The 22,555-nt window shown below is 38.3% G+C and overlaps 1 protein-coding gene and 1 pseudogene across 3 annotated transcripts in view; one reads left to right on the forward strand and one right to left on the reverse strand.

Annotated features, from left to right (window-relative positions):
- Positions 1 to 20,610, reverse strand: part of LOC145666626 (lysine-specific demethylase 5A pseudogene) — a 47,423-nt pseudogene extending 26,813 nt beyond the window's left edge. Inside the window, exons 1-2 of one of the 2 annotated variants that reach the window (XR_014127795.1) lie at positions 9,923 to 20,610; positions 8,031 to 8,137 (exon numbers count right to left, since the gene is read on the reverse strand). The product of XR_014127795.1 is annotated as a lysine-specific demethylase 5A pseudogene, transcript variant X1 (transcript). The remainder of the gene's footprint in view (positions 1 to 8,030; positions 8,138 to 9,922) is intronic. The other variant, XR_014127796.1, reaches the window with a different exon arrangement.
- The window catches only part of LOC145666627 (uncharacterized), a 79,424-nt gene extending 57,620 nt beyond the window's left edge, over positions 1 to 21,804 (forward strand). Inside the window, exons 4-5 of the mRNA XM_081734063.1 lie at positions 9,342 to 9,520; positions 20,625 to 21,804. Coding sequence (XP_081590189.1) covers positions 9,342 to 9,520; positions 20,625 to 21,681 — 1,236 coding nt within the window. The 3' untranslated portion in view covers positions 21,682 to 21,804. The remainder of the gene's footprint in view (positions 1 to 9,341; positions 9,521 to 20,624) is intronic.
- Positions 21,805 to 22,555: the final 751 nt, after the last annotated feature.

Consider the following 22,555-nt stretch of genomic DNA (forward strand, 5'->3'; position numbering starts at 1 on the left):
AGAGGGTCGGGCTGAGAACTTATCAGCCGACCCTCGTATTATTATTATTATTATTATTATTATTATTATTATTATTATTATTATTATTATTAAGTAGTAGTATCATTGATAATTATATTGTCTATGTAGGATACTTGAAGTGAGTACTTGGAACTACATACTAGGTATAGCTCGAATTGGCTCGTTTTGGCTCAACTCGACCAGAATTTGAGTCGAGTTTCGAGTCAAGTTGGAGGAAATTTTTCGAGCCGAGTTCTCGAGTCGAGCTCAAAGATGTCTGTTTCGAGTCGAGAACAGTTAAAAGAAAACTCGCTCGTGTCCATCCCTATTCTTAACAGCTGTGTCTTTTTGAAAAGAATTAAAGTCAGGGAAACCTAATGTACGCTAGTGAGAACATCGAAAGATATAAATCACCTTGAAATCATCAGCGACTGCAGACAAAATGAAATAATGATGATACGATCACAAACCTTGAGGAATTGAGGGAAGACGGATGACATATTTTCTATTGGATTATTCGAGTTAGAGACAAAGCTTCATAAGCAGCCACCTATTCCGTACGCACTAGTATACATTCGATTTTCCTGAATTGATTTTTAAAAAATACATCCACGGGATATTTCGCAGGAGAAGGCAAAGATTGTCCTCTGGTTTTGTATTTTTAATATAGCTATAATAAGAGAAAGAACATGCAAAGAAGTCACACTGAAGCTGATTTATTTGATACCACATCGGTGTTCACGGTAGTATCACATAACATAATAGTAAGAACGCCAGGAACTTTTACTTACATGTTAGTGGATTGAGTTGATTTTTAGTTTGACGCACCTTACAGCAGCGAGGCTATATGAGACGGGACCTACTGACTAACGTGAAATCCGGACCACATGAGCTCCCACCGAGAATCGCCCACGCCAAAGGTGCGTACACTAATCGCTTAGTCACAAAGAGGTTCTTTTACTTAGTGGAATATTCAAAATAAAAGAGGGTGTGCACCCAGAATAATGATATACATTTTTACACAAGGTCAAAGAAAACAACATTTTTACGTCTAGGGATGTGTGTAAGGAAATTTGTGGGAGTGTTAAGGGTGTGCAGAATACTCCCTGGATATAATATCTATTCTTACAACAGATGTTGTAAACGTAAAGATAAATAAACTACTGCAGCATTAAATTCAGAAAATATCTGCATATGCCCGGTAGAGAGAGGCCATTCCCTCTCTTGTGGAGTCCATAGATGTACCTGTATTGCAATATGTTGTTGTGTGTACTTGACGACCGAGAGTAGCACAGCCATCTTAACGGTACCATGGCCATTTGGCCGGGGGCCTCGCGAGCTATTAACTACATGTATTAGGAACAAAATTTAGTCATAGGGACCACAACACACTTGTTTGCTCTGGGCCCTACTATGCTGTTAAAACGATACTGGAGACTGGACAGTGGAGCTCATGGCACTACGCGGGGCCCGATTGGGAGCAATCGGTCCAATCGGCTTAAAGACCCTGCCCAATCCGTGTTTACAGTGAGTGAGCGTTCCCTGACTGGGGAATACAGATCAAACGAAAGGACAGCAGTCTTCTGCATGAGTTGACAGTCAAAACAATAATAAATATGATCGAATATCATTGATGTTGCAAGCAGCAAGAGAAATTTATACTTATAGACCTTTTGTCAATTGTGCATTTTGACTCGCGCATTCTGTTGATAGCGGCATTCTTCACCAATGCTGCTTTGTGTGTGATAAAACACTGGATCACAACTAGCTCTAGGAAAGAAGCGGGCTTGAGAGCCTTCACTGGACGAACCATTCATCCTACTTTATTATACTTCACAACAACGAGTTTCCAGTTGAATTTGTGAACAAAATACCTCCTATAGAGTATGATGTCATTCCTTAATACGTTGAACCCCTTCTGCTCAAAAACGCAAATCGCGCTGTTGTGTGAGATATGGTGTACCAAAGGAGTAATTATTCTCAAAGTTTCAGATTTTTTTTTTATCCAGGCCCATTGGAGATATTGGACAATGAAATATGCCGAATTGACATAATTCCCCCATCTTTACGATTTTCCCCAGGCCTTTAGGAGCAGCTACAGGTCTGCAAATGTTTGTGTATACACTTATAACCCCGTACTACATGTACACACAAATTCAGACCTCTAAGTCGTTTCCTCTTCCCAAATGACTTCAATGTCCAAAAGTGTTGCTACTGTAGGCCCTGATTTAACCCCTTTCAAGTAGTTTAGGCAAAAATGTTGAGAGATCAAAGTTTTAGCTCTGCACAAGTTGGAGACGCCCAGCAATTTTCAATTTGCTAGGATAAATACATGCTGAGATATTCAAAGCAACGTAAACGCCTGAAATCGAGAAAACGCAAAATGGTGGAAGCCGCTGCGTCACTAGGAGATGTTTTAAAAATCCAATAATCGTGGTTTTGAAGTACTCTGATATAGTATAAACATTCATGAAAATAATTTTTTGGAGATGGTCGAGCAGCACATGCTTGATCACTTAGAATGGATTGACTCTATAATGGAAAAAAGGGTATCAACATCCAAAAGGGATATAGGCCTATATATGAAGTAAAGCAAATTGTGGGAAAGTTGGACATCCATGCACAAAATGGAACATTTCCTACTTCAAATAGATTCGAAATCAATGCATCAACTTAGGGTGGTGAAGAGAGTGAAGAAAATACATGTTAATTTGAATTGTTTTTAATTGGATATGTTTAAAATAATGGTTTGGAACATAACTTTTTTCTGTTTAAAAATAAATAATCTACTATCACACACTGTAAAAAATTTCGCCTTAAATTTACTGACCGATTACCGTCAACTCTCGCTGCCATCCGATTACCCTAAATTTTACGGACCACCGTTTTTTCATAAAAACGGCAGACTGTATATTTAGAAGCAAAATAATATTGACCGTATTTAGAAACAAATTTGCTACCGTATATTTTACGGTAATTTACCGTAATATTTAGGGGTCTTTTTTTTTAAAAAAAAAAAGCACAGGTGTGTTATTACCGTACAAGATTTACGGTAATAACACACCTGTGCCCTCTTGCTAGATCCAGTAAGAATTCTTACTGGTCAATATATATTGACCCAATTTTCATCGAATTGCTGGAAACTGTATCAGTACACATACTGGCTAGCAATAATTTTTGCTAGATGGATGCAACTAGAGTGCACATTGGTCCACTGCTGTTAAAGACTCCTTAACTAAAGAAAACAAAAGTGAACGAAAGAAGCGTTGCACCTACGACGTGCATAATATCCATAAGAATAAAAGTTGAAATTAATTTTTAGTTTGTAATATCGAACCCTTGTTCTGATATCATCTTGAACATACATTGCTTTTTCTGTTCAAAATTACTAATTTTGTCATGTATTGAACAAAACACCAGAAGAGGATTCGATATTACATACAAAAAAAAATCTTGAATTTTATAGCTGAGTTTTCGCACGCTTTGAAGATATAGTTGGAACAAACATCCATGCCCTTTTAAGATATTCATAAATCGATATTCTGTTACAGTGTTAAGACTAGCTTTATTGCATGTATTTTCGCTATGAGTACCAGTAGACTAATAGACCTCAAATATTCTAATCAGCGATTCATTCGATTAGTCGCATTATTACGGTTTCAGATAACCAAGCAGGCACTCGACAACATAGCTTAGAATGACCAGAAGTACGACTAAACAAGTGTAAAACCATATGACTTCTCACAACACTGCCTACAGTATCCAGTATCCGCTATCTCAAATTAATAAATACGTGTTTGCATAATTATGTAACAGTGGCATCAATGCTAAAAAAAAAGACACCAAACTTCCAGAGTATCGAACTTTTGCATATTTAGACTATTAAACGCTCAAATGTATTAACAAGACACCAGAACAGATTATAGGTACTCAGAACAAAATTAAAGATAAAAACATTTACAGAAATATTTTTCAAATCTAACAATTTATTTATCCAGAAAAAATAATGACAGCATAGGCGCCCGATGAAAATTTTCTAGGGGACTCAACTCCCTGGTTACTATAGCTATACCCTGATATTTTTTATTTGTATTAAGAAATTTAATACGTTTTCACTAGCTAGGGGAGGGACAGTATACCCCTCCTTCGGACACACATGAGTGACAGTATACTTTTGTTTCTGTAACATGAAAAATTCCAGTTGATGCAACACAATTTATGTAATGCTGTTACGGTAAACTACGAAGCACTTTTCCTTTTTTTTTTAAGTATTTCAACTGTGATTCTAATTCTAGCTTCACAAACCACTCGTAGTTGGCTACATTATCATAAGACTTTATACATCCAGAAGCTTCTTGGTTTCGAATCGTTGCACTTTGGAGCGATCTGCTCGCCACGATAGCCAACTAAAGTTTTTTTTGTCACCGAACAAAGTTCAAATATTAACATGGTGCTTTCTCCAACAGTGGTAGGCCTATTGTATATATATCACACCAGAAAACCACACACTAAACAAACAAACAAACAAACAAACAAAAGAAAGAAAGAAACAAAACAAAACAAAGCATAACACATCCGAACCTACGCGCCATCGATCCTCGCTTCGAACATGTGCTTTTTCCCTCCAATGCGCATGCCCGACACAAGCATCTGACAGGAAAACGGTCTCCTACCATTATTTTAGAAAAACGGTAAACCGTATATTTTTTACGGTAGGAGGCACTTATTTTCACGGTTATTGGTTACAGTGCATTAATGTATTACTAGTTGTGATCATGCTATAAGACCGATTTCCAAACGGTATTAATTTTATGTGAAAGATGCCCCCATCAACAATGATGTTCTACTGGACCATTAGTGTTATGGGCTATCGTTCAATATCGCATACAGCAAACTACGTTTGACCACAGTCACATTCCGTTCCTCTCTGTAAGTTTTCCATAGGTCAGTGAGGGTGGCACTGTTGATGTCGTTGTAACAATCCAAATGGGTAGAAACCCACTGCGCTAGCGTCAAAGTCTTTTCATGAATGTTCTGAAGGGCATAACACGAATTTCAGTTTCCTGCTACATGCATGTTAAAATTGGAGGAATAATAGGGTGCTTTGACCATGGTAACCCTCACAGAATTTTTATTGGTTCCGTACAAACGTGGTATGTCTTTCCGATAGATTGGCGTTATGATGGATTCCTGAAAGTAGTTCACGTTTTTTCTTCATCTTCTGTACCTCTAAGCTCCCCTCGTAACCGTATCTGGCAGCCTTCATTCCCTAAGCGAAACTTTCTCGGCATGGCGCTAGAACTCACTTCGTATTTGCCAGTGGCGTTGTGGTATGTAATTACCTAAATGTTACATTACAGCTTACAGAGATAAAATTTTAAGTTTTTATCGATGACTTCCTTCCAGAGTCGCTCCTGGAAGCAGTGTGGCGCGGGAGGACTTGTGGACCCGGCTTTTATGTGTGTACCGAAGATCAAGATGGCCTCAAATGTCCTGGCTGACAATAAAACAGCACATTTAATCTCAGGGTCGTGTCACGTTGGCGTGGTGAATCCCCTGGCATGCCAGCCGACGAATTCCACGAAACACCTCAAGCAATGCTTTCACTTGTAGCCTCGAATGGGCTCATATTGTTGACGAATGTTTTTGCATGATCCCCATTGTATTTGCCTAGCCACGATATCTTTGGTGTGATTATTTCCATTGTGAAACCTTTTTCCTCATAGCTTCACTATTCGGTTTCTTCAATAACGGTTCATTTTCAGCAGCATTTCGTTAGCACCAACATGAAATTCAAGTTTGAGACGTCATTCTGATAGCAACGCTGGCTTTTGGTTCATGCGCAATTGTACCTGTGGTTGCAACGTTTCCGATACCGGACGGATACAAGCCGGTAAACCTTTTGCACTGTATAGGATTACTAACATATCGATATTTTTGTGAGGTTGAACTATATATATCAACATTTAAAATACAAGGCTAATCTTTCGCCGATGGCGGCCCCGGATTAGACCCACATGAACCACTTTTCAACGTTGTATTACTATTTATTTGTTATTTTAATATGTTACCTAGAATTACTCCTCTTTCATTTCCGTCGTTCACTCGTAAGTGCTAATTGCAAATATTTCTCATTTCCATGCTTTCTTTGCTCTTCACTACAGAGTGAGGCAAAAGTCCAGCCGGACCCTTTTATTTTTAAAACGGCTTTACAAGAGACGACGAAACTTTGGACGTGGATAATTGGACTAGGGGTGCACCATTTGGCATCATAGCAGCCATATTGAAATCCGCCATTTTGAATTCATGTCAGATATTTCAAATGGGATGGAGGCACGCGACACATTATTTTAGGATGAACTTTCCTACGAATCTAAAGATATTGTTCACCTAACTTTAATTAGTAATGAAATTTTGTAAAGTAAACATTGCATATGCTCTATGCATTCCCCGTTTTGTGCTGCACATAATACAAGACATTTTTTCTAGTCCTGATGGAGACGTAATAACGCTTCCGGCGTCACAAGCGTGCCTACTTCGATGTTAAGAGGTGTCGGAGATCAGTGATTTTTTTCTTGATAAACAAGTACTTTGATATGCCCCGCAGATAAAAATCTAAGGGTATCAGGGCGGGCGAACCAGCTGGCCACTCAATTGATCCAGAAACTGTGCATCCAACCACTCCCTGACACACAATACATAGTGAGGAGACACACCATCTTGTTGGAAAGATTCAGGGAAGTTCTCCTCTGGGTTCAGCAGTGATGGGAACATCTGTTCCTCAGTATGTCAAGATATCTGTCCCCATTAGGTTCCCATGGATGAAGAACAGCCCGATGATGAGTGTTCCGTATCCCATGCCATACCATTACCTTTCCGCACCAATTACCCTCGAGGCATCTGTCCATGCTGGATTTGTGTCTGACCAATAACGGTGATTCTGTTTATTAATCACAGCGTTCACATGGAAAAGAGCCTCACTACTAAGAGGAAATGTAGGACCCTCTTATACTTCGTCACAGCCCATTCTGCAAATTGCATTCTATCTAGATCATGCTCCGTTAGGTATTACTGCAATTCAAGTTTGTATGGATGCCACTTGTTTGTTTGCAACACACGGAGTATTCATTTCTGACTTACATCTGAAACTGCAGCTAAATGTCTGGTACTAGGTTGCGGGTTTTGCACCAATTGCCGTTGCTGTTGCCTCATGTGAAGCAGTCCTCGGGCGTCCACTGCGTTGTTTGTCGAGTATGTGCATTGCTCATACATGTCGCAACATTGTAGTATGTGCAATGTTGTTCCTCTCTGGACGGCGGACATTCAAATCATCAGTGATGGCTCTGGCACTGCGCTCCCCACTGATGATAGCAATTTCAATCGTTTCTTGGCGGGTGAGAACCATGTTATATCACCTGAAAAAATTAAAACCCATTACATGATGTAATATGCAATGTTTACTTCACAAAATTTTATTACTGATTAAAGTTATGTAAAAAAAAAAAATCAGATTCGTATTTCTGGTGAATTTTAGCCTAAAACCATGTATCATATGCCCCCCTTCCAATTTGAAATATTGAACCTGAATTCAAAATAGCGGATTTCGAGATGGCTGGATGATGCCAAATGGCATCATCTGGTGCGCCTCAGCCCAGCTACCCACATCCAAAGTTTGGTCCTCTTTCTTCAACCCGTTTTAAAAACAAAGAGGTGGTGCTAGACGTTTGCCAAACCCTGTAGACACGTATTCATCTGCATTGTATTACTGCGCAAAAGTAGTGCCTTGCAACTGTTGAGTGTGGCAAAATACACACTATTCAGAAACAGTTTCTTTGAGAAACCATGTTCCGGGGGGGGGGACACTTCCTATTCTGGGGCACTGCTGGTACTATTCTATTTATTATTATATTATAGACGTATTATTTTGGTCTCCTCCGGGGGGAACTCTCAGAGCTCCGGTGGCAGTGCCCCCCTAAAAACATGTCTGGAAGAAACACTGTTCAGAAATAACTAAAACAATGAATTCTTACCTTCTCACCTTTCCAACCAGCACTATAAACTAGACTCTGCTACAACATTATGTGAATAAAGTTTCAGAGGGGAGTATGGAGGCAGAGCTGCTATCAAATACATATCCCTGGAACATAAAAAAAAATATAAGGCATACGAAAATACTTCTTTCCTGTAATAGGTTGTCACACATGTGGATTCTTACATTCACGAAATATGAACTTCTCTTAGATGGAAGCACACTATTACTGCCTTAGAATGTGTTTATTAAAAGAGGAGTCGCATTAATGGGTTCAGATTGACTTTAGGGAACTGAGTAAAATTACAGCGTGCGCACGTGTGGTATAAAAACTGCAGTGCATAAAACACGTTTTAACTTAAAACCACAAACTTACTTTGCTAGGTGGTCGCTAAAAACACGAATATCTAAGCGAGTAAGTGGAGGAGGGAGGCCCGAGCGGTAGCGAAGAGGTGTGTTCTTAGGGACGCCAGCGACGGTGAGTGTGCGCATAAACGAGGATAGTGAAAAATACTAAATGACATAAAAACATATGCCTTGCGTGTGGTATAGCCTTGTGATACTTTTATGATCACTTTTTACACTGTCTTTACATAAGCCTTCAGTTCATCGTGCCTTTCTTATGGAGTATACGTGGTAAAAAGTACACTTTTCATTTCGTGTTTCTGCCTTATTATAAATATATAAGGTAAGGTACCGTTACTTTGATTACCTTTACAATCCTATTGTGAAATCATGCAATGTGTTTCTTTCGTGGATTTTTACAAATTTATGCCTCCATAAAATGGGATAACACCCAAAAGTTTACCCCATTTCACCACATTTGGTTCAGATTCAATTTCTGTCTTATTAGTTCATTTCTGTATTTCCCTCCATTACGGCAGCATACACATCCTAGGTTAGTATAAGACAGTGGTTTTAATTACTGCCATATTGTGCTCTATGGCCTATTTACCTAATATAGCATCAATACACAAACTCATATAATCCAGAATTTAATATCGTTTTTCTCTCTATTAACCACCCTACACTGATGACGTTTGTTGCCTTTCTTGTTACTCCCATACCGACATATCGTCTGATTCTGTTCATTTCTCCGTAAATTTTGTATTTCGGCAGTTAACCCAAATACGATTTTATTTCTCATGTGAGGATTATAAGCAGGCTGGTAATTTTATCTTTCAAAGGTGGCAACTCAAGTGCTGCAGTATTATGTTATTAACAGTTGGGGCTTTTTCACTTCATGCACTAACAATATAGATAGAGATATACATAATAGAGCTGTTCAGAATATTTTTAATTATATTTTCAGAATTTGAAGTACCTGGCGTTATCAGGATGGACTGGTCTTACACCTGTAGCATTAACTGCCTTCAGTAAGACAATTGAAATTATAGACTGTGATCTTGTTTTTGCTCTACGAAGGCCGTTATATTTTGAGCTCTGGCTACATGTTACACCTGCCTTCTACTTAAGAGAAGGCTTGCAGTGGTCAGTATCTGTTTATTTCTTTTATTACCATAATATTGTGTTGCCTTTTTCAGACTTCAGAAACTAATGAACTAGGATTAAGTTTTTACGTATAGTTTCTTTCAGAAATGTTTGTGTTAACATAGACTTCTATAACATTACGTTTTCATACACACAATAATGAGAAATATCGGATGGGCAAATTAAAGTAGTGTTTTCATTACATCTAATTGTTCATTCTAACAAGAACGTAAATGTACAAATACATTTAGTTTTCCAATAGTAAATTATGTCAATGCTTAGTATAGGTTTTAAAGTATGCTCTAAATTATAAATATTTTAAAAATAGAAACTAAATAGTTTCTGCATGTACATTTTAATTTTAAATTTCGATAGTGTACAAATGAATATTAATAAAGATACCTGAGAAATCTGCTGTCGTGAAAACGATTACATCTTTATCGAAAATGTACAGGAACCAGTGTTGCCAACGAGTTTGCACAAAATCCCGCTAAATTGAAAACCAAAACCGCCAGAATTCCACCAAAAAAATATCGCAATCTACAAATATAGCTAAAAGTCCCGCTACACCTGGAAAAGCTGCATATTTTAATTAATTCCAACCTATGGACTAAAAAATAAATAAAGCACAGAAGTACTTACCACTAATTCATTAATGGAGCTAATTCATCTTCAGATTCGTCGTCTTTAACTTGTACATTGGAGTACGTTGCTCTTGTCATAGTATGAATGTTTTGTAATATGGAAATAGGTAAATCGAAATCATGGCAGCACTTCCCGCGTCGTCCCAACCCTGCACGAATAGTAAGAATAGCGTCAACCATCTCTCTTCCCATTTGCACAGAATGAGAAACACAACGAACTAACACGAGATGATTGATTTCTTTTTTAAAAATTTGATACACACCATTATTAACTCCCACCATGACATTAGCGTACCGCGTAGTTTCTTCAAATCAAGCCCGAAATCTTTCAAAGCTACTTTTAGTATCTCCACAATTGAATTAGCATCAGCCGATTGTAACTCGTACATTTCTAAGTAAGTAGACACGACAGTAGAACGTGCATCAGAATAGTAAATGATACATAAACCTAGCTGTTTGACTACACCAATATCTGTTGATTCATCAAGAAGAATGCTATAGTCACTGTCACCAATGTCTTTCCGAAGGCTCTCCTTAAAGTATGCAGATATAATATTCTTGATCATAGCACTACACTTACTACGATGTAAGTGTACCACTTTCACTTGGAAATAGCGTTTTCACAATTCACTAAGATGGTCAATGCTTCTAATAGAACAATGACACGCGGTAAATAAAGCCAACACTGCCTCGACTCGAGCAGTATCAAAAGAAACGTTTGTCACCGGGAATTCTATTTTCTTTTGTCTATTTGAACTAAAATGTTCAGCTGCACTTACGTGTTTTTTAGTTTTGCTATGCACTATAAAATCACAAAATTTTGCTTTCACTTTGCACCGAGCTACCATACGATCTTCCTCAATTTCCAATACCCAGTCTTCAGTGGCGTATTTACGATTTTCTTTCGGGGGGGAAGCTTGCTAACTTTCGGGGAGGGCTTTGCCTGAAAATGTGAAAATTCTGCAAGATATTTCATATACTTTACTATAGTAAGTAAGATTTCGGGGGGGGGGGGGCTTAAGCCCGGAAGCACCCCCTAAATACGTCACTGCCAGTCTTTCAAATTTTAATCATTTAGCCAGTCTTTCCTAGATTTTTGAGAATAACTTGCTCTTGTTCTTCCCATTGTTACACCACACAATGGCAATTGTAGTCAAGAAACACTAAATGTAGCACAAGTCTACATAAACCAGAAAAAGAAACGACCGACCACAGAACTGTCAACTAATAACTATTAATTGACGGGAACTGGTAGCGGGAACAGAGTCCTCATTCAAACAAAATTAGGCCGTTTCGGATGCTTAATTCGGAACTATCATATCCAGTGAAGGAACGAAAGGGACGAGCATACGTCTCGATTAAACGGGATGTCCCGTTGATTTCGAAAAAGGAGAACGTTGCCAACATACCACGTCCCGAGAGCAACATTGCCACATACTACTTCTATAGTACACATGTAACTCGCAAGCATCTGTAATACACTCGTCCAATACTGAGAAAAGAAAAAATACAACAGTAACACATTTTATCAAAAAGTAACATGTTTTGAAATACGTTGCAAATATTTTTTTTTAAACAAGCTAGATTTCCCGCTGCCAGCCAATTTTCACCGCTAGACACGATCGTAAAACCACCAGATTTAGCGAGAAACCGCTGCCGTTGGCAACACTGACAGGAACACCTGTATCTGGAAACAATTGAAGGTGCAAGCGCAATGTTGCCAATTGAATGTCAAACCAATAACATCATTGGGGTAAACCCTTTCACTTAATTGAGCAGAAGTTAAGAGAAACAAATCTTCCAAATCTATATTAAATGAAAGACATGATAGAAAGTAAGTTTCATAAACAATTATAAAATTATTTGTAAACTGAAGATTCATTGTTTGAGTGAATGCCATAAACTTAAGTGTCTTTTTTTTAACACGACGGCTATATGAAAATTGACTTCCAGATTAAACTTGTAAAAAGCAGGCTTTTTAAATGCAGGAAACTCATTAAAAATGGAATGGTTTACCTTGTTTTAGAAGGTTTATATAATTTGAAACTTAGTTTAAATCTAATACCTCATCTCCGAGTAGACTTAAAGACACCAAACAGAAATCATTGGATTCCGCTTGGTTAATATTTTATTTTTAAAAAAAAAAAAAAAAACGCATTATACTTTTCCTCAAACCCGATGTTTATACATTAATACGGAACTCGAAATACACATTTGAATTCGTGTATCCCACACCAAACGCGGTAGTGCTAGGCCCTAAATACTAGCAATTTGACAACTAGGAAGAACTCTCTCTCGTGGCTATAGGTAGTGTATGAGTGTATGTGTCTGTGGCGCGGAAGGCCAGGGTTCGATTCCCGGTCAGAGATCATGTGGTTCGGATCTCACTTTAAGCTGCAGGTCCACGTTTCATATGTCCTCCTAGTGGCGGATCTAGACAAGGGCCGGGGACCCTAGACCCCCCAGTTTTTTAGTAACAAAGTAATTTAAGCTGTTATTTATGTATTTTTCTTTAACCTTTTGTTTAACCTATATATGAACAAAGTTTATATATAAGCTTACCTATCATAGTCTGGGTACTGGCTGCCCCCCAGTTTTCTAGATCCGTCACTGTATCCTCGGTTCTGAAAGGAATGCTAAACTCCAAATCAATTCAAAATACAACTTCTAAGCCCTACCAAAATTCGTGAAATCGGGGTTGCGATCTAATGGATTTGTACTGATACACTATTTGCGGACGAATAAGCTCTAGGCAAGAGTGACATGTAATTGTAATTTATCTTAGTTTTGGTGGGGGAGAAGGTGGTTGAACACTTTTGGAAGTAAGTCTGAAAGGAACATTGGGTGGATATGGTAAAGAAAACGTATTCATTTGTGGTTCAAATATATACTTATCAAAATAATAAACACCTGAAGAGTTTCAGCTTATTAGGTTTCGACCTCCCTTCGCCCTCAAAATGGCTCTAATGCGACGTGAAACGAATTCGTAGAGGTAGTGAATAGTAGCAGGTGGAATATTGAACCATTGCGTGTTCAGTGGACCAATCAATTACGTGAGAGGATGGAGGCGGTAATACACGCCGGATTCATGTTTTCAAAACGGACCCCAGATGTTCAATTGCGAAGGTCATTTCGTAAATATTGCATAGGGTGGCAACACTGCAAGCGGCTGATGCAGTCGCAGAGTATATATGAGTTGAAGTTAAAGCAGCAAAACGTGTGGTTGTGAGCTAGTAGCTCTGCAGTGTCTGGGAGGGACAAATGTTGAAAATTGAGGCTTAAAGTGTCTCAGGTACTATGACAGTTGAAGAGCAAAGATCGTACATTAAGATCGAAATTTTGCATGGCAAAAAACCTGACTGAATTGTCATCATTAACCAACAATAGACACTTTGAACCTGAATTGAAATCACAGCTGAACGAATCGGAGAGGTCCATCTTCCCCACGATTAAAAAAAAAAAAAAAAAAATATCATCGAACCCTGTCGAAGGTCAAACAAATTATGATCTTTGCTTACCATGAAATTATCCCAAAAGACAAAGTTTCATGTGGAAGAAGTATCACAGTAGTGTTGTATCGTGACTTATTCCAAAAACTGCACAAAACCCGATCTCGATTCGAGACTGTTCTACTCATTCTCCACGATAACACTAGCTCGCATTTCGGGAACGTTATAAGTGTAAAACTACGCGATTAGAGTTGGAATGTGTTACCCCATTCCCCACAGAGTTCGAGTATGAGTCCATCAGATTTCAAGTTATTCCCAAAGTTGAAACATCCTATGCGTGGATGTCGTTTTCTATCTCTAGAAAAGCTTTTTGCTACCAGTATCCGAGCCATTCGCCAGGTAAACAAAGATAGATTTTAGACGGAATACTAAAGTTTCCTGGACATAGGGACTCAGTCATTGAGAAGCAGAGAGAATACATTGAAGACTTGTAAATAAATATTATTAAAAATTAAACATATAAGTAAATGATAAATAGTGTACATTATTTATGGAATGACCCTTGTATGTTCAAGTTCGAGGACTGACCAAGTTAGAGCAGTGGCAGCTTTAGCGGGTAGACCGGCTAGGTATAGGCCTACCTAAAAATTTTGAAAAATATAACAACATTAAAAGATACAATAACGAGTAAATACATTTTCCACTACTCATATTAATCGTAATTATTTTAACAAATAGCATCAACCACTACTGTAAAAGTAATTTCCTAGTCTCATTAATCAATCAAATGTGTATATGCATCCATAAGCATACCCAAAATTAAGAGTATACCCAAAATAATGAGTGGGCATAACCAAAATTGAAATCCTAAAACCGTCCTTCAGCTACAGGAGGTGTTCAACTTCACCCTGATGTTCCTCAAACCCTGCCGTTATACTGTTGTAGACGATCCAAGAAAGCTTGAACAATACTCTTATTCAAGACTATTTGATGAAAAAGACGTCAGCACTTTGAAAGACGTCAACGTTCATGTGGACCCCGTCATTGTAATTATGAATATACGATATTTGGCGTAATTTGAATACAATTTGTTTTAAAATCCTCATATATGCCTTCCGCATCTGAATGGGCCCCTCAAAGTTACAGAGAAATCGGTGCTCTTGCTCCAGAGGCACTGCAAATTACATTTGAAAATAAAGTTCAGACTTCGAATCGAACATACATGTATATATAGTATGTTACATTCTTATTCAGTGTTCGAAATGAAAAAAAAAAAAAAAAAGCAGAGGCTGTATGTTTAATTACAATTTTGCCTCGACATACCGGCTATCTAACTGTTGAAATGCAGTGAAGGTATGTTGCCTAAAACATTGCATTTTTATTTACATAATAACTCACACCCATTGGAAAGCTTCTCTGTAGTAACTGGGAGGGGATATGGAGAGACTTTGATCCCCTCCAACAACTTTCTGATAACACAATAAAAAAATATCCCCTTTGTGTTACAGAGAAGTATATACGAAGATGCTCAAAAACCGAATGACGATATTAACAATTTCCTGCAGGAAAACTTCTGGTCTCCCCACTCGACTATGGGTTATTCCAAACCCCCGGAAGGTCCGCCCCCCCCACACACAGCAGACAAGCCCTAAATCCATCCATGCTCAAAACACGACATTTATATGCATTAAGGCAAGAAGACATACACACATATATATAAAAAGAAACAATTCAATATGGACATCAAAATATAAATTAGATGATCTTTTAAGACTCCTCATTTTAAAAACAACATATAGGAAAAAGATAAAAATGTCGGTGTTGTCAGGGCCGTGCGCCTGGGCGCCGAAGTAAGGGGAACGAAAAAATCGGGATAGAAAAGGGAAAAATATATGAAAAATTACTTGGAATATACGTATGGGGGCGCCGTCGTGTAGTCTCGACCCGGGTGCTGATTTTCCACGGCAAGGCACTTAGTGTTGTCAACCTAGAAATTATTTATACATAGGGTACAGCGGGGTAATTTGAATAATTTAAGACATTTTCTCATATATCTCAGAGGTTTGGGTACAAAACCTCGCGGCGACAACCTCGCCTCCCAAAACCTCGCGGCCCAAAATCTCGCCAGGCCGAAACCTCGCCTGGGCAAAACCTCGCCGCCCAAAATCTCGCGGGACAAAATCTCGCCGGGCCAAAACCCCGCCTGGCCAAAACCTCGCCGCCCAAAACGTCGCGGGGCCAAAACCTCGCCATACCCAAAAATTCGCCTGACCAAAATGTAAATGTTCCAACAGATGATAAGGATGACGGTATAAAAGACGCTGTTTCAGAAGAAATATCACGGGTATTTGACCAAGTCCCGCGATACCATATGAAAATTCTATTTCTGTATTAGAGGATTTCAATGTGAAGGTAGGGTGACAGGATGTTTTTAAACTGGTTATAGGGAAAGAAAGTCTGCATAAGGAAAGTAATGACAACTAACGAGGTTAGTTTCGTGAAGTTTGGAACATCCAAAAACTTAAAATTTTAACAAAAACCTAATAATATTTATGAAAATATGAAATAATATACGAGTTTTTACGACGTCCCTTGATTATGTCCTATAGGTTAAAGGAGACGTAGATGACCAGGATGAAGGAAATGATCGAAAAAAGAAAGTGGGAGGAAGCGGGAATAAGCCGAGAAAGCCCACGCACACGATGTTTTGTACCTTCTTCTTATTATTATTATTATTATTATTATTATTATTATTATTTATTATTATTATTTTTATTTGTAATGTGGAATTACATATTAAGAAACACATTGGGTAAATTTTAAAGAAAACTTTCATTCGCGGCGAGGTTTTGGCCCGGCGAGATTTTGGGCGGCGAGGTTTTGGCCCGGCGAGATTTTGTCCCGCGAGGTTTTGGGCGGCGATGTTTCGGCCGCGAGATTTTGTCCGTATCCCATCTCAGAAACTGTAATTGGTATTCAAATACAAAATTGTAAACAAAAACTTTGAACCTTACTATTACTTAACAATTTTTCTTAAGATAGTATCTATGATACATCATTGTGAAATTTGGGTATTCAATTTCTCCGCCGAAATTTCAGAAAACGTAAATGCGAGGAGCAATTTGAATAACGAGTGGGATAATATGAATAACCAACAAAATAAGCAAGTCTTAAATAAGGAAAATATACATACCTAGAAACAATGTATAAACTATTTAATAGTTAGATTGCAAATTCTACGTTAGTTGGAATATGTTAATTTTAAATAAAAAGAAGTACATAAATTGTAAATATGCGTCACCTGTAGTTATCTTTTTGAATGCACACTAAAAGTATTGTTAGGAACACTGTCTAAGACAAAGAGCTGTAATAGGTTAATTCATTTTCCATCGTTCGTATTTAACAACAACAACCACAAATAAACTGTTTTCGACCTTCTGCACCTTCACAGACCTCGTGGAACCATGTCTTACAACGCTGGCAACGAATCCAGTCTTCCTTTCTAGCAGAACGTTCTGAATAGTAATTAAGAAGGCAAAAACCGCAATTCCATGTTTGGCCTTCATTACCTGCAGCCATCTTTACACTTAAGTCTATTTCTTCGTCACTGGAAGAGGTAGAGATTATCAGTTTCTTTCGAGCTTTCATTTGTTTTTTCTTGACAAGTTCCGTATTAGCACTCGTCTTTCTTGTAGTGTTCTTGGATTTTGTTGCATTCGATGCTTGCGTCTTTCCTTGGAGTTGTTTAACTCTCATTGCCTGAATATTTTCGGAAGTCGAGTGACATGGTTTTCCTGTGACACGACATTTCTTATGCACACAAACTTTTTCTGGGCTGGGAAGCACTTGTTGTATGGGTTCAGCTCCAGGCTTCGTTGGGACGTTTTGAGAGCAATAACCGGAAGAAGAAGGCGCGTTGTTAAGATAATCTTCCCGTGAAGACTGCTCCTCAGGATTTGTAACAAGGCCATACGTTTCCGAAGGGGCAAATCGAAACTCTTCAATAGCTTGTGGTCTAAGGGGTATATACCGGTACATGAAAACCCATTAACTGCTAGTCCAACAGAAGCTGTCCACTTCCAGGCTTCAGTGAACAAAATGCAGAACTGAGATTTACTAATCCCTGAGTTCGGGTTTTGGTAAAGCCAGGTAGTTGCCTTTCGGTGGTAATTGGCTTTAAGAGACTTAAAAACAGAGCGATCGAGTGGTTGTAATACTGTGTTGTGTGTGGAGATAGGCAAAGCATTTCGATGTCATGACTTTGGCAGAACTCTAAGGACGAAAGTTGTGAGTGAGATTTATGCCCGTCCAAAATCAACAGAACCCGACCCGGAACTCTATGTTCGTTAAAGTGCTTGATAAGCTTTAAAAAAATGTCTTCATTAATGTATCCACTATCACTCATGCAGACAAGATCCATGCGGGAGATGGATTTTAAAGTCCGGATTTTGGCGTACACCTTTGAATATTACTACAGGAGGTATAAAAGATCCTCCGGCATTGCAGCATACTATCACCGTTACATTTTCCCCGCGCTCTACAGATGTTAAACTGATCACCTCTTTTTTACTCTTTTCTGCAATAATTTTAGGGGGTCTGTTATTTAGAGGAAGTCCACTTTCGTCCATACTGTAAATACGGCTAGGATGGTTATGGAGATCATACTCGTTCATTAATTCACCCAGTAAGTCAAAATAAGAATTCACAGTTTCCTTATTAACACCAGAAGTTGTCGCTTTTGACAAACCTTCAGGTTTTCTCAAACTAAGATTATTTCGCTTACAAAACGTTTGACACCAGTCTTTCACTGCCATTTTAGTTTCATTCCAGGATTGAGGAATGTCAAGTTCACATTTAGACGCGTATAAATACGCCGCTACACACACTTCTTTCGGAGCAACTCCAAACCCCTTGGATTCTAAATGTTTTACTCTATATACTAGTTTTTTCTCTAGATCACTGGAAAACACGCTTGGCCTTCCAATATCACAAAACGATATTTTAGACGTATTGCCTACAGCAGGATCATCAATTAATGCCTTCTCTTGATGCTTAACTCGTCTGTATAAGCTTGTGAAAGGGACATTAAATAGCTCTGATGCTCCCAGTATCGACAGGTCACCATTAAGAACTGATTTGACTGCTTGTTCCATAGACTCTTGATTCCATTTTAATCGCTTATCTTTCTTCTTATAATTTGACCGTCTGAAACTATATAACATTACGAATGCTTGATCAGTACCGAGGCATAAACAAATATAAAATAGTAGGACTATAGTTCTAATTGCACTGGTATTCAAATTGCCCCGTTGTGAATTATCCAAATTGCCCCGCAGTCGACGAATATTCCATTCAGAACGTGGTATGAAAACTACTCACTAGTTGGCGCAAGCGTACAGTATATCAACGGACCACATGATACTGATACGGTTATAATCCAGAGCGATTTCATTTTATCCAGTTAATAATAAGGAAAGCTTAAGGAAACAATAGTGAAAATTATAACGACCTAAAAGAAATAGGCATACTCGTACTTACCTTGCTGCAAGCAAAAAATCGTGTAGACCTTCAGAACCGTAGAAATGGTTTGTATTTCTGAGAGCGACTTCTGCAAACAACCACCTACACCGCAGGTTCACTAACATGGCGAGCCGCGTTTCCATTCCAGCTAGCAAAATGCTTAACATTATTCAAATTCCCCTCCTATTCGAATTACCCCGCTGTACCCTAAGAAATTCAATCTTTTTACGTGCAAGGCTATTCGTCAATTACTGTCTATAAAAATGGATTTATTAAAGGTATTTAGGATCTGCTTTGCAGTGACGGTATGTTTACATTAAAATACTAGAGACGGTATGCCTTCATCACTGAAACACCAGAGGCAGTATGGCATACTACCGCATACCGTCTCACTTCGACCACTGTTCTTATTCGTACAGAGTTGAATTCAAAAGAAAAGCCCTATACAGGGTATTTCAAAACAACACCGACGTTTGGGAGGTGATTCCTGGCAACAAGATAAGACAAAAAGTATAGACCAACCTGGGTGCACAAATCTTAGCTTGGGAGTTATAGGCTGCCGAAAACATGAATTTTGAAGGTCCATAGCTCTAAAACTATGGGACCTATCGTAGTCGGGTCAAGGCATCACTTAGGAACTAGTATGTGTCCTATCCAAATATCCAGGTTTCAGAACCCTGCGGTACGTCCGCAACAATTTTTACAGAAGTAGTTGGTGAGTACTTCAAATTATATGCCCTTAGCCAAACTCCGTCTATAAAAATTGTTGCGTGAGTACCTGGGGATTCTGAAACATGGAGTTTTGCACATGTTTTCGGCAGCCTATAGCTCCGAAAGGAAGCATTTGTGCACTCAAGTTCGTCTATACTTTTTGTCTTATCTTGGTGTCAGGAATCACCTCCCAAACGTTGTCGGTGTTGTTTTGAAACACCCTGTATATGAAAAATTAAATTGGCAACAATATTGGCCATCTACTCGGTTCGATTCCTCTCAGATAAACCATCGCCTCGGCTCGGTGGTGACTGAGCCGAGCCGCTCGAGCTGTTGACAACTCTATAAACAATCTATCAGTATTTATTTCCAAATAATGATTTATAGGATGTCTTATTACAATTTCGAAATCATGGCTTTCTTCAGACATGTTAATATACTGACCTTGAACCTTGGATCAGAAGCCTGTGACTGTACATGGTAACATACCAGCGAATGAGGCAAAATATACGAAGTACTGTAAAGTATTTATTCAGGATGCATGTAATTTCTACTTGTTAATAAAAAAAAAAAAACGTAATCTGTTTATGCATTGTGGGTAACATTGCACCATGTATATTTCTCTGTTGAAGTGGAAATCAAAATGTGAGTCAACTTTGCAGCACCAGCATAAGCCACAGTTTCATGGTGCCATATTTACATAGCTTGTACGATACAGTATATTTAGCTACTGTATGTATATTTTGTGTATTAATCCAACTTTTACTTTGTGTTTTTAAGCCATTTTGCTTCCATGCTGAGTGAACATACAGGATTGATTCCTGAAACGCAACAACCTAGTAAAAACTTGTGTGAACTTTACATCATTGACGTCGATTCATCTACCGAAGATCTTCAAACAGTATTAATAAATTGTTCGAACATCGAAATACTACGTCATCCAGAATTAGTAAAGGCACTATATAATCTACACAACATTCAGTGGAAGTTCAAACCGAAGAAAGCTCCTTGTTACAAGCTGCGGAATCTTGATATTGACTTTTCCTCCTGTGTGTCAGACGTTGGAGATAATTTTGCTATTGAAGCCCTTGAATTAGCAATAGCTGTATGTCCTTCAGCAAGCTGGTTTACAGCGGTACAAGCTCGGTATTCGCCAGTTGGTGCCCTAATGCCATTGCTTGGAATGAAAAAACTCGAAGAATTAAACCTCTTCCCTGATACATTCGATATACAGTATTTCCCTTCCAGGCACCAGTCACTGTGTGTTCCTAACTTCAATAGGTTTATATTTCCAGTGTTGGAAAAACATGGGCATTCATTGCGAGTGTTACATTTATGTCTTTTCGGATCAGTGAAAATAGAAGTTATTGCGTCACTGTGTCCTAATTTAGAAACCCTTGTACTTCAATTCTGTTTCTGTGCCAAAGATGACTTTGAAGTAGATGCTAATATTCGAAGTGGTAATAAACTCACGCACCCATTTCAAAAGTTAAAGAAGTTGTACATATTTGAATTTACGCCGAACATTTCTACACAACAAATGCAGTACTTGATATCTTCCCCTTGTTTACAACACGTAGTTATAGATTCTATATACTTCACATCGCGAGAAGTTGGCGAAGTCGTGCAAAAAAGATCCTTACCTCACCTAACAGGTTTATACTTTGTGAAATGTGATGTACTGACAGCCGATCATATAATTTCCTTCTTATCCAATACCACTCCGCCGAAATATCTCATTGTACAATATTGTGATAAGATTGATAAAGAAGCTTCAGAGGTAATCATGGATTTCATTAAAGAAAAAAGGTTATCCGTATTTGTTTATATATTATAGAAGTCTTTAAGAACTACAATGTTACTGAAACGTGTAATATATATTTAAGATAATGTAATATAGTAATGGCATGTAAAGTAAGGTACAGTCGCAAGCAACAATAAATACTTTTCCTATATAATATTCACAATACTCGAAAAAACAATTACAATTTTTTGTTACATTTTCTGTGTGTAAAGAACTGCATCCAAATTAGTTAATTCGTTCCAGTCACTGATAAGAGTACTATATAAGTGGCGATACACATTTCTGTTATAATCAACGAAAAACAATAGGATTAAAATCGGATGTTTACTGTTTAACTGACTGCAGGTAGGTGCCGCAATATCTTGTATCAAGATGGCGACGTATAAGATATTGTGGCACTAAGCTACAAAAAAAAAAAAAAAAAAAAAAGTACTGTGGTCTCCGCCACAAGTGTGGATCTGTGTAAGACTGTCCAGTCATCCCCTACTGCTCAGAGCATTAGGTGTTGGCACAAACAGTTTACAGAGACTGATTGTTAATGTACATGGAAATCCACAGGCCGCTCCTGTGTTTCCGACTGTCAGACTGACTTTTGTACGTAGCCCAGAAGTCGGATCGTTGTGCCAGAACACACCATTCCCCATTATTATTGTCTGGTATGTTTTGTGATGTCTGTCACTCAAACCATACAGAATTCATTTGCTAACAAGACCTACAGAAAGAAACGTGGGTAATTTCTTAACTTCATTCTCGACATGGAGAAAGACAACGATACGTTTTTGACGCTTAGTATTGAATGACGAGGTCATGTCCAATACAGTGAGTGTGGTCAGAAAATCCTTTTACACCCGAACTAAATGTGTGTAACAATGTTAAGATGTTAAAGATATTTAAAATTTCAACCTCA

Source organism: Thermobia domestica, chromosome 12 (genome assembly GCF_964235325.1).
Source record: "Thermobia domestica chromosome 12, izTheDome1.hap1.1, whole genome shotgun sequence".
Classification (NCBI taxonomy): Eukaryota; Metazoa; Arthropoda; class Insecta; order Zygentoma; family Lepismatidae; genus Thermobia; species Thermobia domestica.